This window comes from Callorhinus ursinus, unplaced genomic scaffold (assembly GCF_003265705.2).
Source record: "Callorhinus ursinus isolate GAN/ISIS: 27379988/994484 unplaced genomic scaffold, GSC_fseal_2.0 scaffold16, whole genome shotgun sequence".
NCBI lineage: Eukaryota > Metazoa > Chordata > Mammalia > Carnivora > Otariidae > Callorhinus > Callorhinus ursinus.
Genome location: NW_027397078.1, coordinates 16158584 through 16185631, shown reverse-complemented (window position 1 = coordinate 16185631; position 27048 = coordinate 16158584). Strand labels below are relative to the sequence as shown.

Here is a 27048-nt window from a genome sequence, read left to right as displayed (position 1 = left end):
TGAAATCAACAAAAACTTCTGATGTACTATATGCTGTCTTAACATAAAAAAAACTGACAATCATTTAGCTAGACTCACCAAGAAAAAAAGAGAGGCCTCAAATGAGTAAAATCAGAAATGAAAGGGGAGAAGACACCACAGAAAGACAAAGAATCATAAAAACCTATGAACCATTATATGTCAACAAACTGGACAATGTAGAAGAATGGATAAATTCCTAGAAACACAAAGTCATCCAATACTGAAACCATAAAGAAATAGAAAAATCTAAATAGACTGATTATTGGGCGCCTGGGTGGCTCAGTTGGTTAAGCGACTGCCTTCGGCTCAGGTCATGATCCTGGAGTCCCGGGACTGAGTCCCACATTGGGCTCCCTGCTCAGCGGGGAGTCTGCTTCTCCCTCTGACCCTCTTCCCTCTCGTGCTCTCTCTCATTCTCTCTCTCTCAAATAAATAAATAAAATCTTAAAAAATAAATAAATAGACTGATTATTAGTAAGAAAATGGAGTCAGTAATCAAAAACCTCCTGACATAGAAGTCCAAGACCAGACAGCTTCACTGATAAATAAAACATTCAAAGATTTAATACTTCAGCTTCTCCAACTCTAAAAAAATTGAAGAGGAGGGAATGCTTCCAAATACATTTTGCAACGCCAGCTTTACCCTGATACTAAACCCAATAAGAGTACCACACACACACACACACAAGAACAAACAAACAAACAAAAAAACCCAATATTATAGGACAATATCCCTGATGAACATAGATGCAAAAATCTCCAATAAAATATTAGGAAGCTGAATTCAACAATATATTAAAAAGATCATCACCATGATCAATTGAGAATTATTCTAGGGATGTAAGTGTGGATCATAATTCACAAATCAATGTGATATATCACATTAACAAAATGAAGGATAAAAATTACACAATCACCTTAATAAATGAAAAAGTTTGACAAAATTCAACTTTGATTCCCAATAGAAACTCTCAACAAAGTGGGTATAGAGGGAACAGACCTCAACAAAATAAAAGCCATGTCATAAGCCCATAGCTAACATCACACTCAATGGTAAAAAGCTGAAAGTTTTTCCTCTAAGATCAGGAACAAGACAAGGATCTCCACTCTTGTCACTTTTATTCAACATAGCAATGGAAATTTTAGCCAGATTCAAGAAATTAGGCAAGGACAGGAAATAAAAATCATCCAAGTTGGAAAGGAAGAAGTAAAAAAAAAAAAAAATCACTATTTGCAGATTACATGATACTATATATAGAAAACCCTAGAAACACCACCAAAAAACTGTTAGAACTAAAAAATGAATTCAGTAAAGTTTCAAGATACAAAATCAATACCTACAAATATGCTGCATTTCTATACACTAATAACAAACTATCAAAAAAAGAATAAAACAATCCCATTTACAATTGCATCAAATAAAGGCAAAATACTAGGGAATAAATTTAATCAAGGAGGTAAAAGACCTGTATTCTGAAAACTGTCAGACAATGATGAAAGAAATTGAAGAAGACATAAATAAATGAAAAATATCCCATGCTCATTGATGGGAAGAATTAATATTCTTAAGATGTCCATATTACCCAAAGCAATCTACAGACTTAATGAAAGCCCTATCTAAATTCCAGTGACATTTTTCATAGAACTAGAACAAAGAATTCTAAAATTTGTATGGAACCACAAAAGACCCCAAAAAGTCAAAGCCCTACTGAAAAAGAACAAAGCTGGAGGCATCACATTCTCTGATTTCACACTATATTACAAAACTATAGTAATCAAAATACTATGGTTTGGGCATAAAAATGGACATACAGATCAATGGAACAAAATAGAGAGCCCAGAAACAAACTCACACATATATGGTCAATTAACTTACAACAAAGGAGGCAAAAGAACAATGGGGAAAGACACTCTCTTCAACAAATGCTGTTGTGAAAACTGGACAGCAACATGCAGAAGAAGAAGAAGAAGAAGAAGAAGAAGAAGAAGAAGAAGAAGCAGCAGCAGCAGCAGCAGCAGCAGAAGAAGAAGAAAGAAAGTGGACTGTATGTTACATCACACAGAAAAATTAACTTAAAATGATTTAGACTTGATTGTAAGACACGAAACCATAAAACTCCTAGAAGAAAACAAATGGTAAGCTCCTTGACATCTTGGTGATGATTTTTTGGATTTGACTTCAAAAGCAAAGGCTAAAATAAACCCAAACCTAAAATAAACAAGTGGGACTACATCAAACTAAAAAGCTTCTGGACAGCAAAGCAAATCAACAACGTAATAAAAAGACAACCTACTAAATGGGGGGAAATATTTGCAAATCATGTATCTGATAAAGAGTTATTACCCAAAACATATAAAGAATTCATACACTACATCAAAAACAAATGATGTAATATATGATGATTAACATAACAATAAAAATTTAAAAAAAGAATATTTTTACAAAATGAAAAAAAAAGAATTCATACAAAATAGCAAAACAAAAACCCAATCTGAGTAAATCAGGTGCAGAGAATGTGTATAGACATTTTTCCAAAGAAGATATACAGGTGGTCAACAGTCACATGAAAAGATGTTCAAAATCAGTAAACCAAAGGGAAATGCAAATCAAAACCACAATGAGATATCACCTGATACATCCTAGAATGGCTATTATCAAAAAAGCAAGAAATAACAAGTGTTGGTAAGGAAACCCTCATGCACCATTGGTGGGAAAATAAATTGGTGCAGCCACTATAGAAAACAGAAGGCAGGTTCCACAAAAAATTAAAAATAGAACTACCATACAATCCAGTGTTTCCACTTCTGGGTATTTATCCAAAGAAAATGAAAACATGAATTCCAAAAGATATATGCACCTTTATGTTCATTGCAGCATTATGTACAATAGCCACGATATGGAAACAATGTCAGTGTCCACTGATGGAAGAATGGATCAAGAAAATGCAATATATCTCATAATGGAATGTGATATAAAATGTGATATATATGTGTGTGTGTGTGTGTGTGTGTGTGTGTGTGTGTACTATATATAATGGAATACTACTTAGCCATAAAGGAATGAAATATTGACATGTACAATGACATGGATGGAGCTAGAATATATTATGCTAAGTGAAGTGAGTCAGAAAGACAAAGACAAATACTGTATGATTTCACTTACATGTAAAATTTAGAAAAACAAAAAAGAATGAAATATAACAAAAGAGAACAAATACATAGAACATAATGGTGGTTGCCAGAGGGGAGGGGAGTTGGGGGTGAGGAAAATGGTTAAAGGGAGTCAAGACGTACAAACTTCCAGTTATAAAATAAATAAGTCATGGGGATGTAACATACATGTTAATTACAGTCAATAATAGTGTAGTGCATATTTGAAAGTTTCTAACAGAGTAAATCTTAAAAGTTTGCATTACAAGAAAAAAATGTAACTTTGGTAACAATGGTATCTAGACTTGTGCGGCTCACAGTGTATACAAGAGCAAATCATTGTTTTATACCTGAAGCTTATATAATGTTATATGCCAATTATACCTCAATAAAAAACGTCTAATGTCAGTCTAGGTTTCAGTCCTTCATAGGGAATCTGTCTCACTCTCTGGTTGATAATATATAAATTTATCTTTGTCTTTGGAATTCTGCAGTTTCACTGCAATAAGTCTGAGAGTACATTTCTATTTATGTAGTCTGCCTGTCATACATTGTGCCTTCTGGTTAAATGCATTTAGTCACTGGCTCCAGAAATTTTTCTTCAACGTCCTTCACATATTCCTCCATATCCATTATTTTATTCTTTTCTTCAGAATCTCCTATTAGACATAAGTTAGATGTTCATAATCTACTCCCAATATATTCTGTCTTTCTGTTCATATTTTCTACCTCCTTAGATTTTGGTACTACATTCTGTATATTATCTTTCAATTTCCTCTTATTTTTTTTTCTTCAATGGTTTAATAAACATCCTTTTTAAGTTTTAGAATGTTAATTTTAATTCTAATAGTTTTATTTTGATCTTTTCAAATCTTCTTCCTCAACTTTGTTTCATTTAATTTTCAATATCATTTATATCTTAAATATTATATCTACTTATGTAATACTAATAATATGGTAATTCAATATCTGAAATTATAGAGGAGGTAGTCTAAATTAGCTCTGTGTTCTATGGATGACCTCGCCTCATGAAGACTTATTATCTTATGCTTGTGGGTTATTTTCATTGTATGCTGAAATTTCACTAAATTTAATCTGTGAGAATACTAAGAATATTTTTCTTTGTAAAGGATTTGGATTTGCTTCTGACCAACCTAGAGTCACTTTTTGTTAGGGTGCTATCAACCTAGAGCCACTTTAACTTAATCTCTTGTCTTGGGGGTTCTTTGACCCTTACCGATAATATACCCTCACATAACAGATCCCCATAAGCACAGGCTTATAGTTGTAATTTTTCAGATGAGATGAATATAATTATTTTTACCATTACTTTTATACTCAGTGGGAAGAGAAATGGACCTATTTTTATTTTGGTACCTTCTGCAGAAAGAATACTCCCAGCTATCATTTCACAGAAGATGTAATAGCTAATATTTATTGAGCAACTTTAAGTAGGTTTATGTAGAATCTCTGTTCAGCTCCCCAATTTGGCTTGACCCAGAAACTCAGCTTTCTCTTCCAACAAAGAGAATTTTGGCCTAATTTGCCAAGAATATGGCTGGCTAGTATTAGTTTTTAACACTAGGGTAATGCAATGGTCAGCCCTCATAGTTGCATTATTTCTATGGCTTCGGTTTCATCCAATTTTTGGGGTGATGGGGATGGCCTGTAAAGGCTAACTCATCCTTCCTTTCAAGAGGAAAAAAAAAAGACACTTAAAAGTACATTTATTGGAAAATTCCCAGCATTATGATGTTTTGCAGAAGGCATTTTAGAATACTTAGTCTGCCTCATCCATGGAAATGGAAGTTAGCTTCATTTCAACATCTATGAAGTAAGCTCATCATATCTCCCTCATAAAACTAATGTGGGGATAAGTTTTATACTGTTTATCATTGCTTAGCACAAGGAATGACATAAAAATTCACTCCATAAATATTAACTATTACTATTATCATAGGGTGATATTTTCTAAGAAGTGAACATACTGAAAAACTCATAAAGCATATATTTTTATTATACAAATGACTTCCAAATAAAATTTTGACCTCGTGATGGCTACACTGTCACTTATTTTCCTGGACTACTTTACAATTCTTCTTTAATCAATATTTGTCCATTCTGGTCTATCTGTGCTAAGGTAGATGTGACATTGGGTGAGCAATTCAAAGTCATAATTACTTGGGACAATTAATTGGTCCCTCAAGCTGCCTATCATTAACGTTACTATTAAAGCAGAATTAACCAGTTCAGATTTTGCCTCTTCTCTTTTACTCTATTATTTAATGTCAGGTGAAAGAATTTACAGATGACTTTGAAAGGGACAGAAGCTGAGGTGTTAATAATTCACAAGGAGGATGAAATAATCACTAATCAAGAGAACTGGTGAAGACTTTGGACTTATAAATGTGTGATTTTAATATTTAAGACTCATAAAGTGATTTCTTTTAGTCATCCCTAATACTTTTAAGCTCCTGCTGTAAGCATTCCTTAGAAATTGGGAAACCAGTGAACTGCAATATTCACTTCTTACCAGGCAGCTTTTATTATTAATAGAAGGAAAAGATCACTGAGATTGGAGGTAGTGTTGCCAAATGGTCATGAGCCCAGGCTCCAAGTGCAAGGAGACTTGGGTCTGAATGCTTAATAGCCTCTCACTGTCTCTGTGGCTTTTGATATCTTTTCCATGTCTGTAAAACAGGCTATAAAAGACCTTAAAACATAGGGCTATTGTGACAACAAATGAAAAAATGCATCCTGAACACTTAAGCAGGGACTGGGCCTTTGGAACCATGAGACCACTAGCACTATTATTATGCAGTTTGCTGTATCATTAACAAATCTTTTGTAACTTGGTTAGTCTGTAAGAAGTTGTAAAAATCAGATGATTTGGTATGATTTTTGGAGCTGTTTCCTGGTTTACTCACCATCTTCAAAATCATTACTATGAGTAGAAAATATAGTGCCATATGATTATGAAGAGTGAACGATGGCTTTTCAAGGAATGGAAAGAATTTATTACATATCTGAATGCAAACTCACACTCAAAAATTAGGGATGGGATCTGGCATATCTCTTTTAAATATTCATAGGCAATAAAAAATCTGGCTGTTTGATTGATTTAACAGGCAATTGAATGTTACCTTTGCTCTGCATAATTGTGGCTATACGAAACATTATGCGGGCAATAAAAAAAAACACACAAACCTCTGACATATGCATTTAATTGAGAAGAAAATGGGCTAAGGCTCATCTTCAAGTGGAGGGACACTTTGTTTATTAATGGAAAAACTGTTTTTCTTTAGCCAACAAAAAAAAAAAATCAAGAAAATTACAGTTTGAAACAATGTTAGAATTTTTCACTATAACAACCTAATGCACTATAGATTTTTTGGAAAATAAATCAGTTTAAAAATGGTTACTGTAATCATTTTATTTCCTCAGCCCCTTAGATAATTTATCCCAAGGCTCCTTCCACAGTGCATCAAAACATCAGTCTTCTCAACTAAATATTCAATGGGAACACCCCAATTGATTAATTTAGCAAACAACTTATTATGTGTTGCTCTATTACCTAGGCAGTTAGGAAATGATCAAAGAGCCCAGCTTAGACCCTGAGAAATAGGAAAAGTCTGTTACTACCGATGCTTTTAGCTCAACAGCATATCTCTAAAGTCACACGAGCTCCTCAAAGACTGGCACCACGGAATTTGAGAAGGATATTATCTCCAACATATATGGTTTTTATCAAAGCTCTAAAGCACCAAATGTGCTTTTTTTCTCTCATTGCCAAATTACTCTCAGGTTATTATTGGCTAGATATTTCATATAAGCATAGCCAGGACTGATAGTGGTTTCAAGTTTATTTAATTCAAGTTATTTATGGTTACTATAACATTCTGCCTAATTGACTATTGAAGTATAAGTGGAGACCTTCCAATTTAAGATTTAGGGGATGATAAAAAAAAGTCCTTTTATCAGTCTTCTGCATTTATCTAAACAATAGAGGTGTGCACATTTCTTTGTTTTTCATACTGGAATATATATGTTTATCCCTGTCCCTGGTGGGATACACACTCGTACATACAAACACGAAAAAAATACACATGGCATTGAGGGTAGGTACTATAGTACACAACCTAGTAAAAATAAAATGCCAATCATTTACTGAATATGTACTATGCTTGTAGCACTACAGTAAGCCCTTTCCACACGGTATTTTATATTTTGCTCAGTAGATTCCTATGAAACAGGAGCTGTTATCATAGATGAGGATGTGGGAGCTTGGAAATATTACCCAAGGTCACAAAGTCAATGAGCTGTGGGGGGATGTGTCAGTTATCAACTTACTGCCTCTAAAGAGTGATCTGCTTGTGATACTTGAATATTTCTCTTTGGGAGCCGACCTGATGCTAAACTTTGTCAGTAGAGGGCACTGGAGTGACACCAGGGGAAGTAAAGATTTCTCCATTCCAGTGTGTTTGTAATTCTTTCTTGCTCCCGCGGCTCCGGGTTGACCTGTTAGTATGCCTGGCGGAGCTCAAAGCCTCTGTTCCCAACTCTCCCATAAATTTCAGGACCACCCTCTACAGGTGTCTTCTGGAAGCTCTGTGGGTGCCCCAGTGGCAAGTTCATCATGGGGAGGCAAATACATGGGCAGCTTCCTGGTGCCCAAGCACGTTTCCTTCACTTCAACAGCACCAGCCAAAGGTAGCTTTCTAGCAGGTGCAACAGGCCCACCACCCAGGTTCCCAGTAATTGAAGAATGTCCCCTACAGGCTACTTCCCTATGAATTTTGTCAGCACGCCACTCCAAGTTTCTGTTGACATAAAATTCAGCCCACTGACTATGTACTAGCCCTGATGGGGTCCACTCAGACCATTTCTTTGCCATCTCATGCCTGGAGTTACACTCTTGCCAAACAGGTCTGAATCCCAGCCTTGGGTAAAGCTCCTCGCTTTCCAAGTCAGTTCCTTCTTTAGGTACTATCACTCAGCCCTAGAGGACTCTTTTTGAGCTCTCTTCTACTTTCTCTTAAAAATGAATTCCCAGTAAATAGTTAATACTTATTTATATTAAAACTTCCCTGTTCAAGTCACTGTGTAGTTTCTGTGGCCTGTCTAACGCTGACTAATACAAGGGGCTATTCCAACCCAAGGTTTCCTGATTCTATAGCCAATGCTTAAACAACTCAATTCAGGTATAACTGAATAGATTTTCCATCAAAGTCTGTTTTTGAGTTGAATTTTGGGGCAAAATGCCTGGTTCCACACCAAAGAACTTTGCAGTGTAAGAACGTAAGTAGTTTTTGTGTTACTAAAGGCTTGCAAGAATATTACATAAATAAGGCTGGTGCCAAGGTCAGGTCAGAGAATGATCTGTTTCTAAGGAGAGAATAGATAGACTCTGCATATTGTTAAAGATTAAAATTTGGGCCTTTTCACAGCTTACTCAAGGTTGGTTCTACAATGTGACTTTTGATTTTTTGCTTGAAATGCAATTTCTACCCTGACACTAACAGTCAAATATACATAAGAGCACACTCCAATTCCCCAACGGAATCCAAATTTAAATGAACTTTGAGTCAGTTGCCATCTACAAAATGGCTCACAGCCAATAACAGTGCAACAAGAGTGAGAAGACAAGGGGGGGGCGAAGCAAGATGGAGGAGGAGTAGGAGACCTGGATTTCGTCTGGTCTCAGGAATTCAGCTGAAGAGGGATCAAACTATTCTGAACACCTACGAACTCAACAGCAGATCGAAGAAAAGAAGAGTAACAATTCTCTGAACAGAAAAGCGACCACTTACTGGAAGGTAGGATGTGCGAAGAAGTGAATCCGAGGTGATATTCGGGAGGATAGACGGTGGGGGAGGGGGCCTCCGTTGGAGCACAAAATTGGAAATTTTAGAAGTCGGCTCCGCTGAGGGACGTCACTCCACCGGCTAAGCTGGGGGTGGAACCCTCGTGGGACAGCGGGGTCTCATGACCCTCGGGGTCACAGGAAGACTGGGGGTGCCTGAGTGCAGCAGAGCTCCCAGGTATCGGAGGCAGGAAGCTGGCTGCAGAGATGGAACCGAGGCACGGGCTCTCAGCTCGGGGTGGCCATAAACTGTGATCCGCGGCCCAGTCGGGCCACTGCTCCTCCAGCAGGGACCCAACAAGCGGCAGATACGGGGAGACTCCCCTTCCTCCCCCGGGGAGGAGCGGCACGGAAACGCACCGCAGGGATCTGCTGGGTTTGGAGACTCCACATGGGGTCCAACGCCAGAGATAGAAATGCTCGGTCACAGGCCGGGTGAGCACGGAGTGTGGCCAGAGACCGGGGAGATGGGAGTGATTGACTGCTTTTCTCTGGGGGGTGCACTGAGGAGTGGGGCCCTGAGTTCTTGACTCCTCTGTGGCAGAGATTGGAGGCCACCATTTTCATTCTTGTCCTTCAAAGCTGTACTGAAAGCTTGCAGGGAACAAAAGCTCCCGAGAGCAAACCCGAGCAGATTACTTAGCCCAGACCAGCAAGGGTGGGGCAATTCCGCCTCCGTCAAAGATATTTGGAAAACATGGCAACAGGCCCCTCCCCCAGAAGATCCCCACGAACAGCCAGCCAAGACCAAGTTTACCGATCAATGAGAACAGGAGAACTACAGTGCTAGGGGAATACTGCACAAGGAATTCATGGCTTTTTTTTTTTTACCATGATTCATTAGTCTTTCAAAGTTAATTTTTTAAATGTTTTTTTTTTAATTTTTCTTTTTCCCTTTTTCAGCCAATATCTTATCAATCCCTTTATAAAAAAAACTTTTTGTTTTTCATTTTTAGAGTCATATTCTATCCCTTCATAGTAGTTACCCTTATTTTTGGTATATGTATGTATGTATGTATATATATATATGTTGTTCTCTCTTTAAAATTTTGAGATACAGTTTCTTCGAACAGATCAAAATATACCCTAAATCATCACTAGTGTATGGCTTTGTTCTAGTCTCCTGCCTGATCACATTCTTTTTTTTATTAAATCTTCTTTCTTTTTTTAAATAACTTCTGATCTTATCAATTCCTTTCATAAAACCTTTTATAATTTTCATCTTTACAGTCATCTTCCATCCCTTCATTGTATCAACCCTTATTTTGTACATATATAACTCTTTCTTTCCTTAAAATTTTAGGAGGCACTTTCTTCTAACAGACCAAAATCCACCCAAAATCTAGTGTGTGGCACTGATCTATGCACTAGCCTGATCATATTTGATCATATTGTATTTTTTTTGTTTTGTTCTGTTTTTGTTTTTATCTTTTTCTTTTTTTTTCCCTTTCTTTTTTCTTTCTTTCCCGTGGTTTCAGGTATTTTCTGATTTGTCTAGAGTATATTTGCTGGGGACGTTGTTAACCTGTTAGCATTTTGTTCTTTCATTCATCTATTCTCCTCTGGACAAAATGACAAGATGAAAAAAATCACCTAGCAAAAAGAACAAGAGGTAGTACCATCTGCCAGGCACCTACTCAATACAGACATTAGTATGATGTCGGCTCTAGAGTTCAGAATCATGATTTTAAAGATACTAGCTGGGCTTGAAAAAAGCATGGAAGTTATTAGAGACACCCTTCCTGAAGAAATAAAAGAACTAAAATCTGACCAAATCGAAATCAAAAAGGCTATTAATGGGGTGCAATTAAAAATGGGGGCACTAACTGCTAGGATAAATGAGGCAGAAGAGAGAATTAGCGATACAGAAGACCAAATGATGGAAAATAAAGAAGCTGAGAAAAAGAGAGATAAACAACTACTGGATCACAAGGGCAGAATTCGAGAGATAAGCGATACCATAAGACGAAACAACATTAGAATAATTGGGATCCCAGAAAGAAGAAGAAAGAGAGAGAGGGGCAGAAGGTATATTGGAGCAAATCATAGCAGAGAACTTCCCTAATGTAGGGAAGGAAACAGGCATCAAAATCCAGGAGGCACAGAGAACCCCTCAAAATCAATAAAAATAGGTCAACACCCCGACATCTAATAGTAAAACTTACGAGTCTCAGAGACAAAGAGAAAATTTTGAAAGCAGCTCGGGAGAAGCGATATGTAACCTACAATGGTAGAAACGTTAGATTGGCAACAGACCTATCCACAGAGACCTGGCAGGCCAGAAAGGACTGGCAGGATATCTTCAGAGCACTAAACGAGAAAAATATGCAGCCAAGAATACTATATCCAGCTAGGCTGTCACTGAAAATAGAAGGAGAGATCAAAAGCTTCCAGGACAAACAAAAACTAAAGGAATTTGCAAACACGAAACCAGCCCTCCAAGAAATATTGAAAGGGGTCCTCTAAGCAAAGAGAGAGCCTAAAAGCAGCACAGACCAGAACGGAACACAGACAATATACAGTTAACAGTCACCTTACAGGCAATACAATGGCACTAAATTCATATCTTTCAATAGTTACCCTGAATGTAAATGGGCTCAATGCCCCAATTAAAAGACACAGGCTGTCAGACTGGATGAAAAAACAAGACCCACCGATATGCTGTCTGCAAGAGACTCATTTTAGACCCAAAGACACCCCCAGATTGAAAGTGAGGGGGTGGAAAACCATTTACCATGCTAATGGACACCAAAAGAAAGCTGGGGTGGCAATTCTTATATCAGACAAATTAGATTTTAAAACAAAGACTGTAATAAGAGATGAGGAAGGACACTATATCCTACTTAAAGGGTCTATCCAACAAGAAGATCTAACAATTATAAATACCTATGCCCCAACAAGGGAGCAGCCAATTATATAAGGCAATTAATAACAAAAGCGAAGAAACACATTGACAACAATACAATAATAGTGGGGGACTTTAACACCCCCCTGACTGAAATGGACAGATCATGTAAGCAAAAGATCAACAAGGAAATAAAGACTTTAAATGACACACTGGACCAAATGGACTTCACAAACATATTCAGAACATTCCATCCCAAAGCAATGTAATACACATTCTTCTCTAGTGCGCATGGAACATTCTCCAGCATAGATCACACCCTAGGTCACAAATCAGGTCTCAACCAGTACCAAAAGATTGGGATTATTCCCTGCATATTTTCAGACCACAGTGCTTTGAAACTAGAACTCAATCACAAGAGGAAAGTCGGAAAGAACTCAAATACATGGAGGCTAAAGGGCATCCTACTAAAGAATGAATGGGTCAACCAGGAAATTAAAGAAGAATTAAAAAAATTCATGGAAACCAATGAAAATGAAAACACAGCTGTTCAAAATTTTGGGGTACAGCAAAGGCAGTCCTAAGAGGAAAGTATATAGCAATACAAGCCTTTCTCAAGAAACAAGAAAGGTCTCAAATACACAACCTAACCCTACACCTAAAGGAGCTGGAGAAAGAACAGCAACTAAAGCCTAAACCCAGCAGGAGAAGAGAAATAATAAAGATCAGAGCAGAAATCAATGAACTAGAAACCAAAAGAACAGTAGAACAGATCAACGAAACTAGGAGCTGGTTCTTTGAAAGAATTAACAAGATTGATAAACCCCTGGCGAGACTTATCAAAAAGAAAAGAGAAATGACCCAAATCAACAAAATCATGAATGAAAGAGGAGAGATCACAAGCAACACCAAAGAAATACAAACAAATATAAGAACATATTATGAGCAACTCTATGCTAGCATATTAGATAACCTGGAAGAAATGGATGCATTCCTAGAGATGTATCAACTACCAAAATTGAACCACGAAGAAATAGAAAACCCGAACAGACCTATAACCACAAAGGAAATTGAAGCAGTCATCAAAAATCTCCCAAGAAACAAAAGCCCAGGGCCAGATGGCTTTCCAGGGGAATTCTACCAAACATTTAAAGAAGAATTAATACCTATTCTCCTGAAACTATTCCAAAAAAATAGAAATGGAAGGAAATCTTCCAAACTCATTTTATGAGGCCACCATTACCTTGATCCCAAAACTAGACAAAGATCCCATATAAAGGAGAATTGCAGACCAATATCCTTGATGAACATGGATGCAAAAATTCTCACCAAAATACTAGCCAATAGGATCCAACAGTACATTAAAAGGATTCTTCACCACGACCAAGTGGGATTTATCCCTGGGATGCAAGGTTGGTTCAACATCCGCAAATCAATCAATGTGATACAATACATTAACAAAAGAAAGAACAAGAATCATATGATCCTCTCAATAGATGCAGAAAAAGCATTTGACTTAGTATGGCATCCTTTCTTTATCAAAACTCTTCAGAGTATAGGGTTAGAGGGTACCTACCTCAATATCATAAAAGCGATCTATGAAAAACCTACAGCGAATATCATTCTCAGTGGGGGAAAGCTGAGAGCTTTGTCCCTAAGGTCAGGAACACGGCAGGGATGTCCACTATCACCACTGCTATTCAACATAGTATGAGAAGTCCTAGCCACAGCAATCAGACAACAAAAAGAAATCAAAGGCATCCAAATCGGCAAAGAGGAAGTCAAACTCGCCCTCTTTGCAGATGATATGATACTTCATGTGTAAAACCCAAAAGACTCCACCCCAAAACTGCTAGAACTTATACAGGAATTCAGTAAAGTGGCAGGATATAAAATTGATGCACAGAAATCAGTGGCATTCCTATACACCAACAAGACCGAAGAGAGACAAATTAACGAGTCGATTCCATTTACAATTGCACCCCAAACCATAAGATACCTAGGAATAAATTTAACCAAAGAGTCAAAGGATCTGTACTCAGAAAACTATAAATTACTCATGAAAGAAATTGAGGAAGACACAAAGAAATGGAAAAACGTTCCATGCTCATGGAATGGAAGAACAAACATTGTGAAGGTGTCAATGCTACCTAGAGCAATCTACACATTCAATGCAATCCCCATTAAAATACCATCCATTTTTTTTCAAAGAAATGGAATAAATAATCCTAAAATTTGTATGGAACCAGAAGAGACCCCGAATAGCCAGAGGAATGTTGAAAAAGAAAAGCAAAGCTGGCGGCATCACAATTCCGGACTTCCAGCTCTATTACAAAGCTGTCATCATCAAGACAGTATGGTACTCGTACAAAAACAGACACATAGATCAATGGAACAGAATAGAGCGCCCAGAAATGGACCCTCAACTCTATGGTCAACTAATCTTTGACAAAGCAGGAAAGAATGTCCAATGGAAAAAAGACAGTCTGTTCAGCAAATGGTGTTGGGAAAATTGGACAGCCACATGCAGAAGAATGAAACTGGACAATTTCCTTACACCACACACCAAAATAGACTCCAAATGGTTGAAAGACCTAAATGTGAGAGAGGAGTCCATCCAAATCCTAAAGGAGAACACAGGCAGCAACCTCTTTGACCTCAGCCGCAGCAACTTCTTCCTAGAAACACTGCCAAAGGCAAGGGAAGCAAGGGCAAAAATGAACTACTGGGGTTTCATCAAGATAAAAAGCTTTTGCACAGCAAAAGAAACAGTCCACAAAACCGAAAGACAACCGACACAATGGGAGAAAATATTTGCAAATGACATATCAGATAAAGGGCTAGTATCCAAAATCTATAAAGAACTTCTCAAACTCAACACCCAAAGAACAAATAACCCAATCAAGAAATGGGCAGAAGACATGAACAGACATTTTTCCAAAGAAGACATCCAAATGGCCAACGGACACATGAAAAAGTGCTCAACATCTCTCGGCATCAGGGAAATCCAACTCAAAACCTCAATGAGATACCACCTCACATCCGTCAGAATGGCTAAAATTAACAAGTCAGGAAATGACAGATGTTGGTGGGGATGTGGAGAAAGGGGAACCCTCCTACACTTTTGGTGGGAATGCAAGCTGGTGCAACCACTCTGGAAAACAGTATGGAGGTTCCTCAAACAGTTGAAAATAGAGCTGCCATACCATCCAGCAATTGCACTACTGGGTATTTACCACAAAGATGCAAATGTAGGGATCCGAAGGGGTATGTGCACCCCAATGTTTATAGCAGCAATGTCCACAATAGCCAAACTGTGGAAATCACGAAGATGTCCATCGACAGATGAATGGATAAGGAAGATTTGGTATATATACACAATGGAATATTATGCAGCCATCAAAAGGAATGAGATCTTGCCATTTGCAACGACGTGGATGGAACTGGAGGGTGTTATGCTGAGTGAAATAAGTCAATAAGAGAAAGACATGTATCATATGACCTCACTGATATGAGGAATTCTTAACCTCAGGAAACAAACTGAGGGTTGCTGGAGTGGTGGGGGGTAGGAGGGATGGGGTGGCTGGGTGATAGACCAGGGGAGGGTATGTGCTACGGTGAGCACTGTGAATTGTGTAAGACTGTTGAATCACAGATCTGTACCTCTGAAAGAAATAATGCAATATATGTTAAGAAAAAAAAAAGAAGATAGAAGGAGGGGAGGAATGAAGGGGAGTAAACCGGAGGGGGAGACAAACCATGAGAGATGATGGACTGTGAAAAACAAACTGAGGGTTCTAGAGGGGAGGGGAGTGGGGGGATGTGTTAGCCTGGTGACGGGTATTAAAGAGGGCACGTTCTGCGTGGAGCACTGGGTGTTATGCACAAACAACGAATCATGGAACACTACATCAAAAACTAATGATGTAATGTATGGTGATTAACATAACAATAAAAAATTAAAACAAAAAGAGTGTGAAGCTAAGGGACTGTTTGGAATCTCCTTTTCCAATCCCCAGTCCCTCACAGTGATAAGGGAAAAGGGTGACTAAAGTATTAAGGAAAGACAGTGGCATCATTCAGAACTGTTTTGAGGATCCCTGCAGGTTCCTCCACATCCATCTGCCCTACGGTCACCTACTCGTCTTTGGGATCTTGGGGGGGGGGTAGGCTCTCCTACTCCACACTTCTTTCCAATTTACAAACATGATCAAACTTCTCCCCCACTTAAAGAAAAAACGGTTTCCTACATACCCTCCTAGCTACCATCCCTCTTACGATCATTCTTTCTCTTCCAAACCAAGCTCCTTACAAGCATAGTGCAAACTTTGCTTTCCTCCTTCTTCTTCCCTACTGTCTTCTGTAATTCCCCAGCACTGTTCTCTCTATCCCCAGGGAAACTCCATCAAAACCGTTCTGGTAAATATTATAAGATGTCCTTTTTGCCCAATTCTGTTTTCATCTTACCAGGCCTCTTTATTGTAACTGACTTCTTTTTTTTTTTCATGACTTCTCTTTATACACTGCTACCTCCTAAGCACCCTGCTTTTAACTTGCGTCTCCTCATACCTCTGTGACCATTTATTCTCATTTCCTTTGGAAATACTGTTTCCTCTGCCTAACTCTTGATTTTTTTAAAGATTTTATTTATTTATGAGAGAGAGAGGACAGAGGGACAAGCAGATTCTGTGCTGAGCATGGAGTCTGACGTGGGTCTCAATCCCAGGACCCTGAGATCATGACCTGAGCCGAAGTCAGATGCTTAACTGACTGAGCTACCCAGGTGTCCCTGTCTAAATCTTGATTTTATGTATAATTACTAAATTCTGTCCATGATTCATTTTCTTTTGGCTTACCTGGGGTGATTTCATGAACTTTACAGTTTTAACTAGCATGTGGCCTGGTAAATCCTACATCTGTATAACTGGTCTGGATCACTAACTTCAGGGCTGTGTATCTCTTTTCCTGAATTATGGAATATCCTTGCTAGACACTCCCTAAGTACTCTAGTAGACCTTGTTGATACCCTACACATAGCCTCTTAACCTCAATGGCTCTGAGTTCACCTAAAGCTATGGTGGAGTTTCTGCAAGCACTGCTACATTCCCACCTCAAGCACCCACATTTCTTAATTGGACTGCCCTTGACAGCCCAGAAGGGCAGGATTTTATGCACCCGAGGACAATCTTCAAACAAAAACAGAGGGAAATTGGTGGATAAACACTCCAGTTTCCATAAGCTCAGTGGGACAATTCTGAGCATGCTCTGTGATACTGGTGTAGTACATGATTTCTTTAAAGCTCCTAGTAGGACTAGCCCTGTCACTCACAGTGGAAACTCACTGATAAAAGTACCCTTTATCAGCCATCCAAGCTTTCATTCCCCACTCTTCTCACTCCCTTACTTGTCCTTCTTGTTATTATCCCTCAAATTAACTAATAGCACCTAAGTCCTTGACTCAGGGATTGCTTCTGGTTGGTATCAAACTTAAGCAGGCACTTCAGGATCAATGGAGATAAAAAGTGACATGTGATTTTTCACCTCCAAACTTGCTTTTCTTCTCATTTTCCCAATCTTGTTTATGAGAAATAACAGCTATGCAGTCACCTGAATCAGAAACCTAGATGCTCTCCTAGATTTCTCATTTCCACTGTACCTATCACCACCACCCTTGTCTTCAACTGACCTAAAAATACCACTTCTTCCTTGGTCTCACTACCCGCAGTCTCCCTTTCTCTTATACCACCTACGCTCCACAGTCACTGCAGAGGTAATATAATCTGATTGTGGCACCTCTCTTCTCCTTCTCCCCTTACATTCTTTTAAAATATTTATTTACTTAGAGAGAGAGAGAGCACGAGCAGGAGAGGTACAGGGAGAGGGAGAGAGAATCTCAAGCAGATTCCACACTGAGTGCCGAGTCCAACTGGGGGCTCGATCTCACAACCCTGAGATCATGACCTGAGCCAAAACCAAGAGTCAGATGCTCAACCAACTGCACCACCCAGGTAGCCCTTCCCGCTGACATTCTAAACCCTTCAGTGGTTCCCTGAGTGCATGGTTATAGACCAGGCTGTTTGAGAAGCATTGGTTTATCTCAGCAAACTTCCTGATGCCTACTTGTTCAGGTCTACCTTCAGGTACTCCCTGACCTGTACCTTACACTCAGGCAAAACCAAATGGTTTGCAGATGTGCATTGATTACCAGCCTCCTGCTTCCAATTCTTTGCATGTGTACATCTACCTGTCTGGGATTGCCCTCCTACACCTGCCCATTTGGCTACCTCCTATTCTGATTTTTAAATGTTCACAGGGCTGCCCTCTGGCTCAGTCAGTAGAGCATGCAGCTGTTGACCTCCCGGCTGTGAGTTTGAGCCCCATACTGGGTGTAGAGATTACTTTTAAAAATGTTTTAAATCTGGGGTGCCTGGGTGGCTCAGTCGTTAAGCCTCTGCCTTCAGTTCAGGTCATGGTCTCGGGGTCCTGGGATCGAGCCCAGCATCAGGCTCCCTGCTCGGCGGGAAGCCTGCTTCTCCCTCTCCCACTTCCCCTGCTTGTGTTCCCTCTCTCGCTCTCTCTGTGTCAAATAAATAAATATTTAAAAAGAATGTTTTAAATCTTAAAAAAATATACAATGTCATTCACAATGAATTTTCTCTAGAAAAGCTACCCCAAATGCCTTCTTGTGCTGACCCACACAGATCTGTGCCCTTTTTCTTTGTTCTCTAATCTTCTGTAATAACTTTTTTAGAATTTTATTTTATTATGTTATGTTAATCACCATACATTACATCATTAGTTTTTGATGTAGTGTTCCATGATTCATTGTTTGTGCATAACACCCAGTACTCCATTCAATACGTACCCTCTTTAATACCCATCACCAGGCTAACATATCCCCCTACCCCCTCCCCTCTAGAATAACTTTTGACACAACTTTTTGCATCTTATAATGATATTATTTGTTTTTATGTTCTGAACACGCTAAGAAATTCGTGAATTTTTGCTTAACTACTCAATGTCTATGAGTAATGAAGGAGAAGAAATTTTCCTACTTACTACCTAACCTTCGAACCCTGTCTCACATGTTACAGACACATGTAATAAATGGGTACAAAACTAAACTTCATTATAATCTATTTGTTCTTTTTGACAAGTAATCCATTCTTGATTTAGGAGAGTATATGCAAAACAGTCTTTGGGAGTAATATGTTATTTTCTCTTAATTTTGATTGCAAACATTCAGAAAACACATGGTATAATTCTTACAGATGAACATCCCTCTGTTATATATAAATTTAAGCTCTTTAGTATTACTTGGGAGGAATAAACAACATCTAGGGTACCAAAGAATCACACATATGACTAACAGATTGCATATAACTGTAACATGTGTGTGCATGTGTTGAGAAAGGTGGGGGGGGCGCCTGGGTGGCTCAGTCGGTTAAGCCTCTGCCTTTGGCTCAGGTCATGATCCCGGGGTCCTGGGATCGAGCCCCACAGTCAGCTCCCTGCTCAGCTGGGGGTGGGTGGGGGGTCTGCTTCTCACTCTCCCTCTGCCCCTCCTCCCTACTTGTGTTCTCCTGTTCTCTCTCAAATAAATAAATAAATCTTTTTAGAAAGAGAGAAAGAAAAAGGTGGAGAGAGAAAGGGAAAGAGAGAGAAAGAATTGAGGATACCTACACATATTGGTTAATCTTGGCTAGGGACAAGAATCCTGTGATCAGAGAAGATCTGATTTTGAATAGTTAATCTAACTATTTACAGCTTGTGGACTTGAGCATATTACTGTATTTGGTCTGTCTCCATTTCCTGTTAAAACCCACCCTTTATAATGTTTTTGTAAGACAAAATGATAGAAGACACATGTAAATGATTTACCCATGTCTGGCACATGACAATTCCTAAAACCCGGAAGCCGAGCCAATATTTAAAGTATTCTTTCTTTATGGGGCACCTGGGTGGCTCAGTCATTAAGCGTCTGCCTTCGGCTCAGGTCATGACCCCAGGGCCCTGGGATCGAGCCCTGCATCGGGCTCCCTGCTCAGTGGGAAGCCTGCTTCTCCCTCTCCCACTCCCCCTGCTTGCGTTCCCTCTCTTGCTGTCTCTCTGTCAAATAAATAAATAAAATCTTTAAAAAAATAAAATAAAAAAATCAAGTATTCTTTTATCTGAGAAACCTAAAAGTATTTGTTAGGTATTTATGCAAATCAGCTTAAAAAGATTTTTTCATTTCTTATCGTCATACCTCTTCATGCAGCTCTCTCCAACGGGAATTAAATGTCTCAAGTTCCTCATTGATCAGTTCATCCATGACTCCACCATCTGTTAGGGTCTGTGCCAATATGCGAATCTGATTCGGGTTATCCTCTGAATGTTGCATCAAATTTTCAAGTGACTGAAACACATTTGCAATAATTACTATTTCCCTTCTTTTTCTAAATATATTGAATTAACACAAAATGCTCAGTATCTTCTTATTTACATATCATTAAGTTAAAACAATTTAAAGCAATATTGAATTGGGATAATAAAACATGAAAGACCATTGTTACTTAAAAATATGATGTTTCTGCATGTCTATCTTCATGAGCTTGTGGCAGGATTGTGGACTGGGGCACTTAAAAGTTATCCACAGCCACGTTCTTTGATGTCCTCTACTCTTAAACCTGGAAAGATAAAATACTCGATTTCTCAACTTCTCTTACAGCTAGTGATGGCTAAGTGACATGATTCTGAACAATACATGTAGGTAGAAATTCAATAGCAGAGTTTCCTTTCCCCAATTAAAAAAAAAAAAAAAGGTACAACCTCTAGAAGAAATCACTTTGCCCGTCATACTTTTTCCCCCATACACATAGCTTCTCAGTGAAGCAGCCATCTTGGACGGAAAAGCAATAAAGTTGAGGGTGAAGCCCTTAAATCTGATTATTTAATAGGATAACTGCATCATCACACCCTTTGTTCTGGCACTGTGTGTGCTTCAACTTTTTTTGGAAGATGCATCACACTGCTGATTCACCAAGAATGCTTTGTCAGTTAGCATCTCAGAATAGGACAAGGCCAAAATTATAGTCCACCTGAGACAAGTCTCATTGTTCTCTGATAGCTCTTCAGGTTTTACAAATCCTCTTGAGAAAATAAGAAAGTTGGATATATTATGTTTAGGTTCCTGCTTTAACACTCTAGAATCTCAATAATATCTAAAGTGACATTTTACATTTCCTTCACATCTCGATTAAGTGACAACTTACATCAAGCACCTCGGAGATTTCCTCAGCTCCCCCAGGAATATTTTCCATGGTTTTCAGTTTGAATTCTACTTCACTTAGCCACTTGTTTGCCTTCTCCAAGTATGACAATAACTCATGCCAGCACGCCCAAACTTCCTAAGAAAGAAATACATACATATCACAGATAAAATATTTGATAGAAGTGACTCTGGGGCTTTGGAATTTTCATTTTTAAAGCTGTGAGAATGGAACATGTTTATTTCATATTGTTCACCTTTCCTTTGCAGTAGATAATTAAAAAAGCAACTAGTCATGTTGATCAGCTAATATGTTTATAATTACTAATCATTAAGGAAACATCTTATTACAACAATTAATTAAAGAGTCAGTGATTTACTTTTTTAAATAAAAAAACTCAACATCACAGTCTGGAGAATAAAAACTAAAAGCATACACAAAAATGCAAATTTTCAAGTGACTGAATAAAAAATAAAATAAAAAAAGATTTTTTTTTTATTGGCTAGGGACAAGAATCCTGTGATTAGAGAAGATCTGATATAAAACATCTCAAAACCTTAACCATGCCCACTTTTCTGTGAGCTCCTTTAAACTTTATCATATGCCAGTAACATGACAGCTAACATTAAAGTACATATTTAGCTACAGAGCTTTTTCACTAAACCTTTTACACAATTTTTCTGTATTACTAAGAAGACATATTTTTAATGAAAACCTAAAGTTTCATTTAAGTGGCTGTATTATTGTTTTCTTAACAGTCATAACTTATTGGGTAGTTAGACAACTTTTGGTTTTGTTTGCTAATAAATTTGTAGTGAAGATCACCATGAATAATGATTTTTTCCCATATTTCAAATTATTTCCTTGAGGTATATGAAGAGGAATATGACTAATAACAATTTCAAGGACATGACTATTTTTAAATGGCTTTTGATATGTATTGGAAAAAATGATTACTGTAATACTAAAACATACTCATATATAAAACAGCAAAACTTTAAGACTGCAACCAGAAAATACAGAAGAGTATTCTATAAACTTTCGATGGGAAAGGATATCTTAAATAAAACATTTCGTAAAAAACAAAACAAAAACAAACCAAAAAAGAAACCTGAATAAATTTGATTACAGTAGAATTAAATTCTTCTATTTATCAAAAGACACCATAAAGAAATTGAAAACCAGCCTCAAACTTGAAGAAAACAATTGCAAAATTTCTAACAGATGAGTAAAAAAGGAATGACCCCTGGTGATTAACGTAACAATAAAAAAAATAGTGAAGCAAAAAAAAAAAAAAAAAAAAAGGTATGACCCCAAGTCAATTAAAAGGCAAGAGACATCCCAATAGAAAATGAAAGGTAAACCTAAACGACCATTTCAAAGAAAAAGATATATGCATATCCAACAAATACATGAAAATACGTCCAACCTCATTAGCAGTCAGGGGAACGTAAGTCAAGATTACGTGGTATTTATACCATGTCAACCAACACAAATGAGAAATTTCACAATTCCAAGCATAAGAGAAGATACAAATTAACAAAAATTTGTATTTATTGCTGGTGGGTGTGTCTACTGGAATGATCATTTTGGAAAACAATCTGTCATTCTCAGTCAGGTGAATATTCCCATACCCGACAATCCAGCAACTCTACTTTCGCATACATAACCTCAGAGAAACTGCTTTGTGTGGACAACAAAGGCAGTTAAGAGAATGTTCATTTCATCACTTTTGGTAATAACCAAAATTTTTATGTCTGCTAACCAGAGAATGTAGAAATACACCGTAGTACATTTAAACAGAAAACACAGAAGTTAAAATGAAAATTTCATCACACAGAACAACATGGATGACTCTCAGACACAAAAATGTTGGGCAGAATGGGCAGGCCCTAAAAAACTAAATATTATAGGCTATGATATTTTGTGACGCTCAAAACAAGCAAAATTGAGCAATATGTTATTTAAGTATTCATATGAGTGTGATAAAACATTTTTAAGCAAAGAAAAATAAAGGCAAATTTCTGGATTATGAGTTTGTCTAACTGAGAAAAAAGCAGGAAGATGCAGGAGAGGATACGAATACAAAAATGGTCATTTTCCATTAGATTTGAGATTGTAAATATTGGACAAACCTATAAATACAGTAGTGCAATCACTACCACCTGCTACCCCCCCCAACTCCACCAAAAATAAAGGCAAGGAAGGAAGCATTATTCTAGGAAAAACCAAAACTTCTGTCAGATTTCCCATATTTTCACTTTGCTTATAGCCCTTGCAAATGATAGAGGACATTCCCTCTCTAATTGATGAGAAGTACCAGTCCAACCTGTCTTGCCACCCTACCAATACTTGCTTAGTATTTTATGCACAGTTTATTACGGAAAGTGAAATTAAGTATTTTGCTTTAAAAGGTGATAGAAATCTTAAATCTGGGTCATTTCCAGCTCCTGCTGGACTACAGGCTGTCTTCCTTCTGGGCACAAGTCCCAGTGGGAAAATATAAATATCTCCTTAAGTACCAGAGGGTATTCTACAGCTTTGAAGATAAGGAGATGTGATTGGTAATGTGTCTTATTAACTTTGGTGCAGTTTGAGGTAATGAACTACCTTGCTGATTTAACCGTCAGAATGGATGGCCTCTTGTGTCCTCAAATGCATCTGAAGGACACAGCTGGAGAGGCTGAATGTACTGGCTTTACAGGTCACCTTTGCAAAATAAAATGTAGTCTTGTAGCCAGAATTGGAGCTAAAAGCCACTTAGAATAACTGTTAAGGTTAGCAGTTTGGGACTCAAAACTGCTTGGAAATCACAGAATTCACAGTGGCTTTGAAGAGATGACAATTGAAAAAGGAAACTTCTGTCCAAAATGGTAAATGGAGCTGATGTGGCAATCCCCCCACCCCCTGCTTTCGTGATATTGAAATGCTGGGTAAAATACAAAGAACAACATTTAAGTTCATCGGGCTGCTCTATGAAATATGAAAATCTTCCCAGAGCAGAAACAAAGAGGGAAGTTAAGTGCATGCAGAGGTTGGGAGGCTAAGCTAAACAAAACACCGGCATATCAAAAGAGGGTATGTGACATACCAGCTAGGGTATTCAACACTAACTTGGGATGAAAAAAGGGGCACCTGTCTCAGGCAGTCCAGGGAGATGGAAGAGCATAAAGTTGGGTGCCACCTGTCCTGGAAACCAGAACTATAAAATCCCCGTCCACTGGAGTAAAAGGGATTGGCAAGGAAGCTGAGAATCCTTTGGATTTTAGTTGGAAAATAGGGATTCACCTACCAGAAACTGAAACCTAAGTTTATGTCACACATGAGAGTAGAACATGACATTTCTAGGACTCTGGTACAAACATTAAAAAAAAAAAAAAAAAAAAAAAAAAAACACAACTCATAAGGACCCTCTGACAGCCCAGAGCAGAGAGGATTTCTAGTAAAAACAATTCCTACTACAATTGAGCTCAAAAACAAAATATTACAAACCATGTGAGAAAATTTACTGCCATTCGAGGCAGTCAGAAGTGGTAATGAATATAGAATCTACAACTTATAATCTAAAGATGACACAACTGTAAAGACTTTTATAATAAATAACTTGAGCCTGCTGTTAAAAGTTGCCAGTAAGATCTCTTTTTCTTGAGATTGGCAACTAGAGGTCATACTTAAGAAACAAAGGGTTCCCTATATTCTATGTTAAAAAAACTTCTGCAACATGTTTTCACAAGCTGTGGCTTAAATAGAGGGGGGTGATGGGGAGGGCAAAGGGGGTATATGAGGAAAGGAGAACTGGAAAGTGAGGCAAATTATTTTTTTAAGATTTTATCTTTTAAAGTAATCTCTACACCCAACGTGAGACCTGAACTTACAACCCTGAGATCAAGAGTCATGTGCTCTACCAACTGAACCAGCCAGGTGCCCTTGAGGCGATTCTTTTTTTCAACTCTTTACTGTGGTGTTTAGGGGAAACCCATCTGGTCCCTTTTCCTGGAAGGATCTAAAATGATACCACTCATCGAATGGGCAGGTACATTCAGAAAGAGATGGTTGGCATGCATTCCCCACTGAGCTGCTGGTATGGCCAAAGAGGCATCATGGAGGTACGGGAGATGGGATCTGCCAGAGCTTGCTGGCTAAGCTGAAATGTGGTGGAGAAATAAGAATCCAGCACATCATGGAAGCATGAGTTTAAAAGATGTAACTTTCTGAGTACAGCTCCTTTGCCTATAAAATACTCAGGAAAGAAATTGAAGAAGACACAAAGAAATGGAAAAACGTTCCATGCTCATGGATTGGAAGAACCAACATTGTGAAGATGTCAATGCTACCTAGAGCAATCTACACATTCAATGCAATCCCCATCAAAATACCATCCACTTTTTTCAAAGAAATGGAACAAATAATCCTAAAATTTGTATGGAACCAGAAGAGACCCCGAATAGCCAGAGGAATGTTGAAAAAGAAAAGCAAAGCTGGCGGCATCACAATTCCGGACTTCCAGCTCTATTACAAAGCTGTCATCATCAAGACAGTATGGTACTGGCACAAAAACAGACACATAGATCAATGGAACAGAATCGAGAGCCCAGAAATGGACCCTCAACTCTATGGTCAACTTATCTTTGACAAAGCAGGAAAGAATGTCCAGTGGAAAAAAGACAGTCTCTTCAACAAATGGTGTTGGGAAAATTGGACAGCCACATGCAGAAGAATGAAACTGGACCATTTCCTTACACCACACACAAAAATAGACTCCAAATGGTTGAAAGACCTAAATGTGAGACAGGAGTCCATCCAAATCCTAAAGGAGAACACAGGCAGCAACCTCTTTGACCTCAGCCGCAGCAACTTCTTCCTAGAAACACTGCCAAAGGCAAGGGAAGCAAGGGCAAAAATGAACTACTGGGGTTTCATCAAGATAAAAAGCTTTTGCACAGCAAAAGAAACAGTCCACAAAACCGAAAGACAACCGACAGAATGGGAAAAAATATTTGCAAATGACATATCAGATAAAGGGCTAGTATGCAAAATCTATAAAGAACTTCTCAAACTCAACACCCAAAGAACAAATAATCCAATCAAGAAATGGGCAGAAGACATGAACAGACATTTTTCCAAAGACATCCAAATGGCCAACAGGCACATGAAAAAGTGCTCAACATCGCTTGGCATCAGGGAAATCCAAATCAAAACCTCCATGAGATACCACCTCACACCCGTCAGAATGGCTAAAATTAACAAGTCAGGGAACGACAGATGTTGGCGGGGATGTGGAGAAAGGGGAACCCTCCTACACTGTTGGTGGGAATGCAAGCTGGTGCAACCCCTCTGGAAAACAGTATGGAGGTTCCTCAAACAGTTGAAATTAGAGCTAGCATTCGATCCAGCAATTGCACTACTGGGTATTTACCCCAAAGATACAAATGTAGGGACCCGAAGGGGTACGTGCACCCCAATGTTTATAGCAGCAATGTTCACAATAGCCAAACTGTGGAAAGAGCCAAGATGTCCATCGACAGATGAATGGATAAAGAAGAGGTGGTATATATACACAATGGAATATTATGCAGCCATCAAAAGGAATGAGATCTTGCCATTTGCAACGACGTGGATGGAACTGGAGGGTGTTATGCTGAGTGAAATAAGTCAATCGGAGAAAGACATGTATCATATGACCTCACTGATATGAGGAATTCTTAATCTCAGGAACAAACTGAGGGTTGCTGGAGTGGTCGGGGGTGGGAGGGATGGGGTGGCTGGGTGATAGACATTGGGGAGGGTATGTGCTATGGTGAGTGCTGTGAATTGTGTAAGACTGTTGAATCACAGATCTGTACCTCTGAAACAAATAACGCAACATATTTTAAGAAAAAAGAAAAAGAAGAAGATAGCAGGAGAGGAAGAATGAAGGG

The 27048-nt window shown here is 38.3% G+C and overlaps 1 protein-coding gene across 2 annotated transcripts in view; it reads right to left on the bottom strand.

Moving 5' to 3' along the window:
* The window catches only part of DMD (dystrophin), a 2222747-nt gene that overhangs the window by 1291446 nt on the left and 904253 nt on the right, over positions 1–27048 (bottom strand). For both annotated transcript variants that reach the window (XM_073901937.1, XM_025857655.2), the window contains exons 28-29: positions 21134–21268; positions 20128–20277 (exon numbers count right to left, since the gene is read on the bottom strand). In XM_073901937.1, the coding sequence (XP_073758038.1) occupies positions 20128–20277; positions 21134–21268 (285 nt within the window). The remainder of the gene's footprint in view (positions 1–20127; positions 20278–21133; positions 21269–27048) is intronic.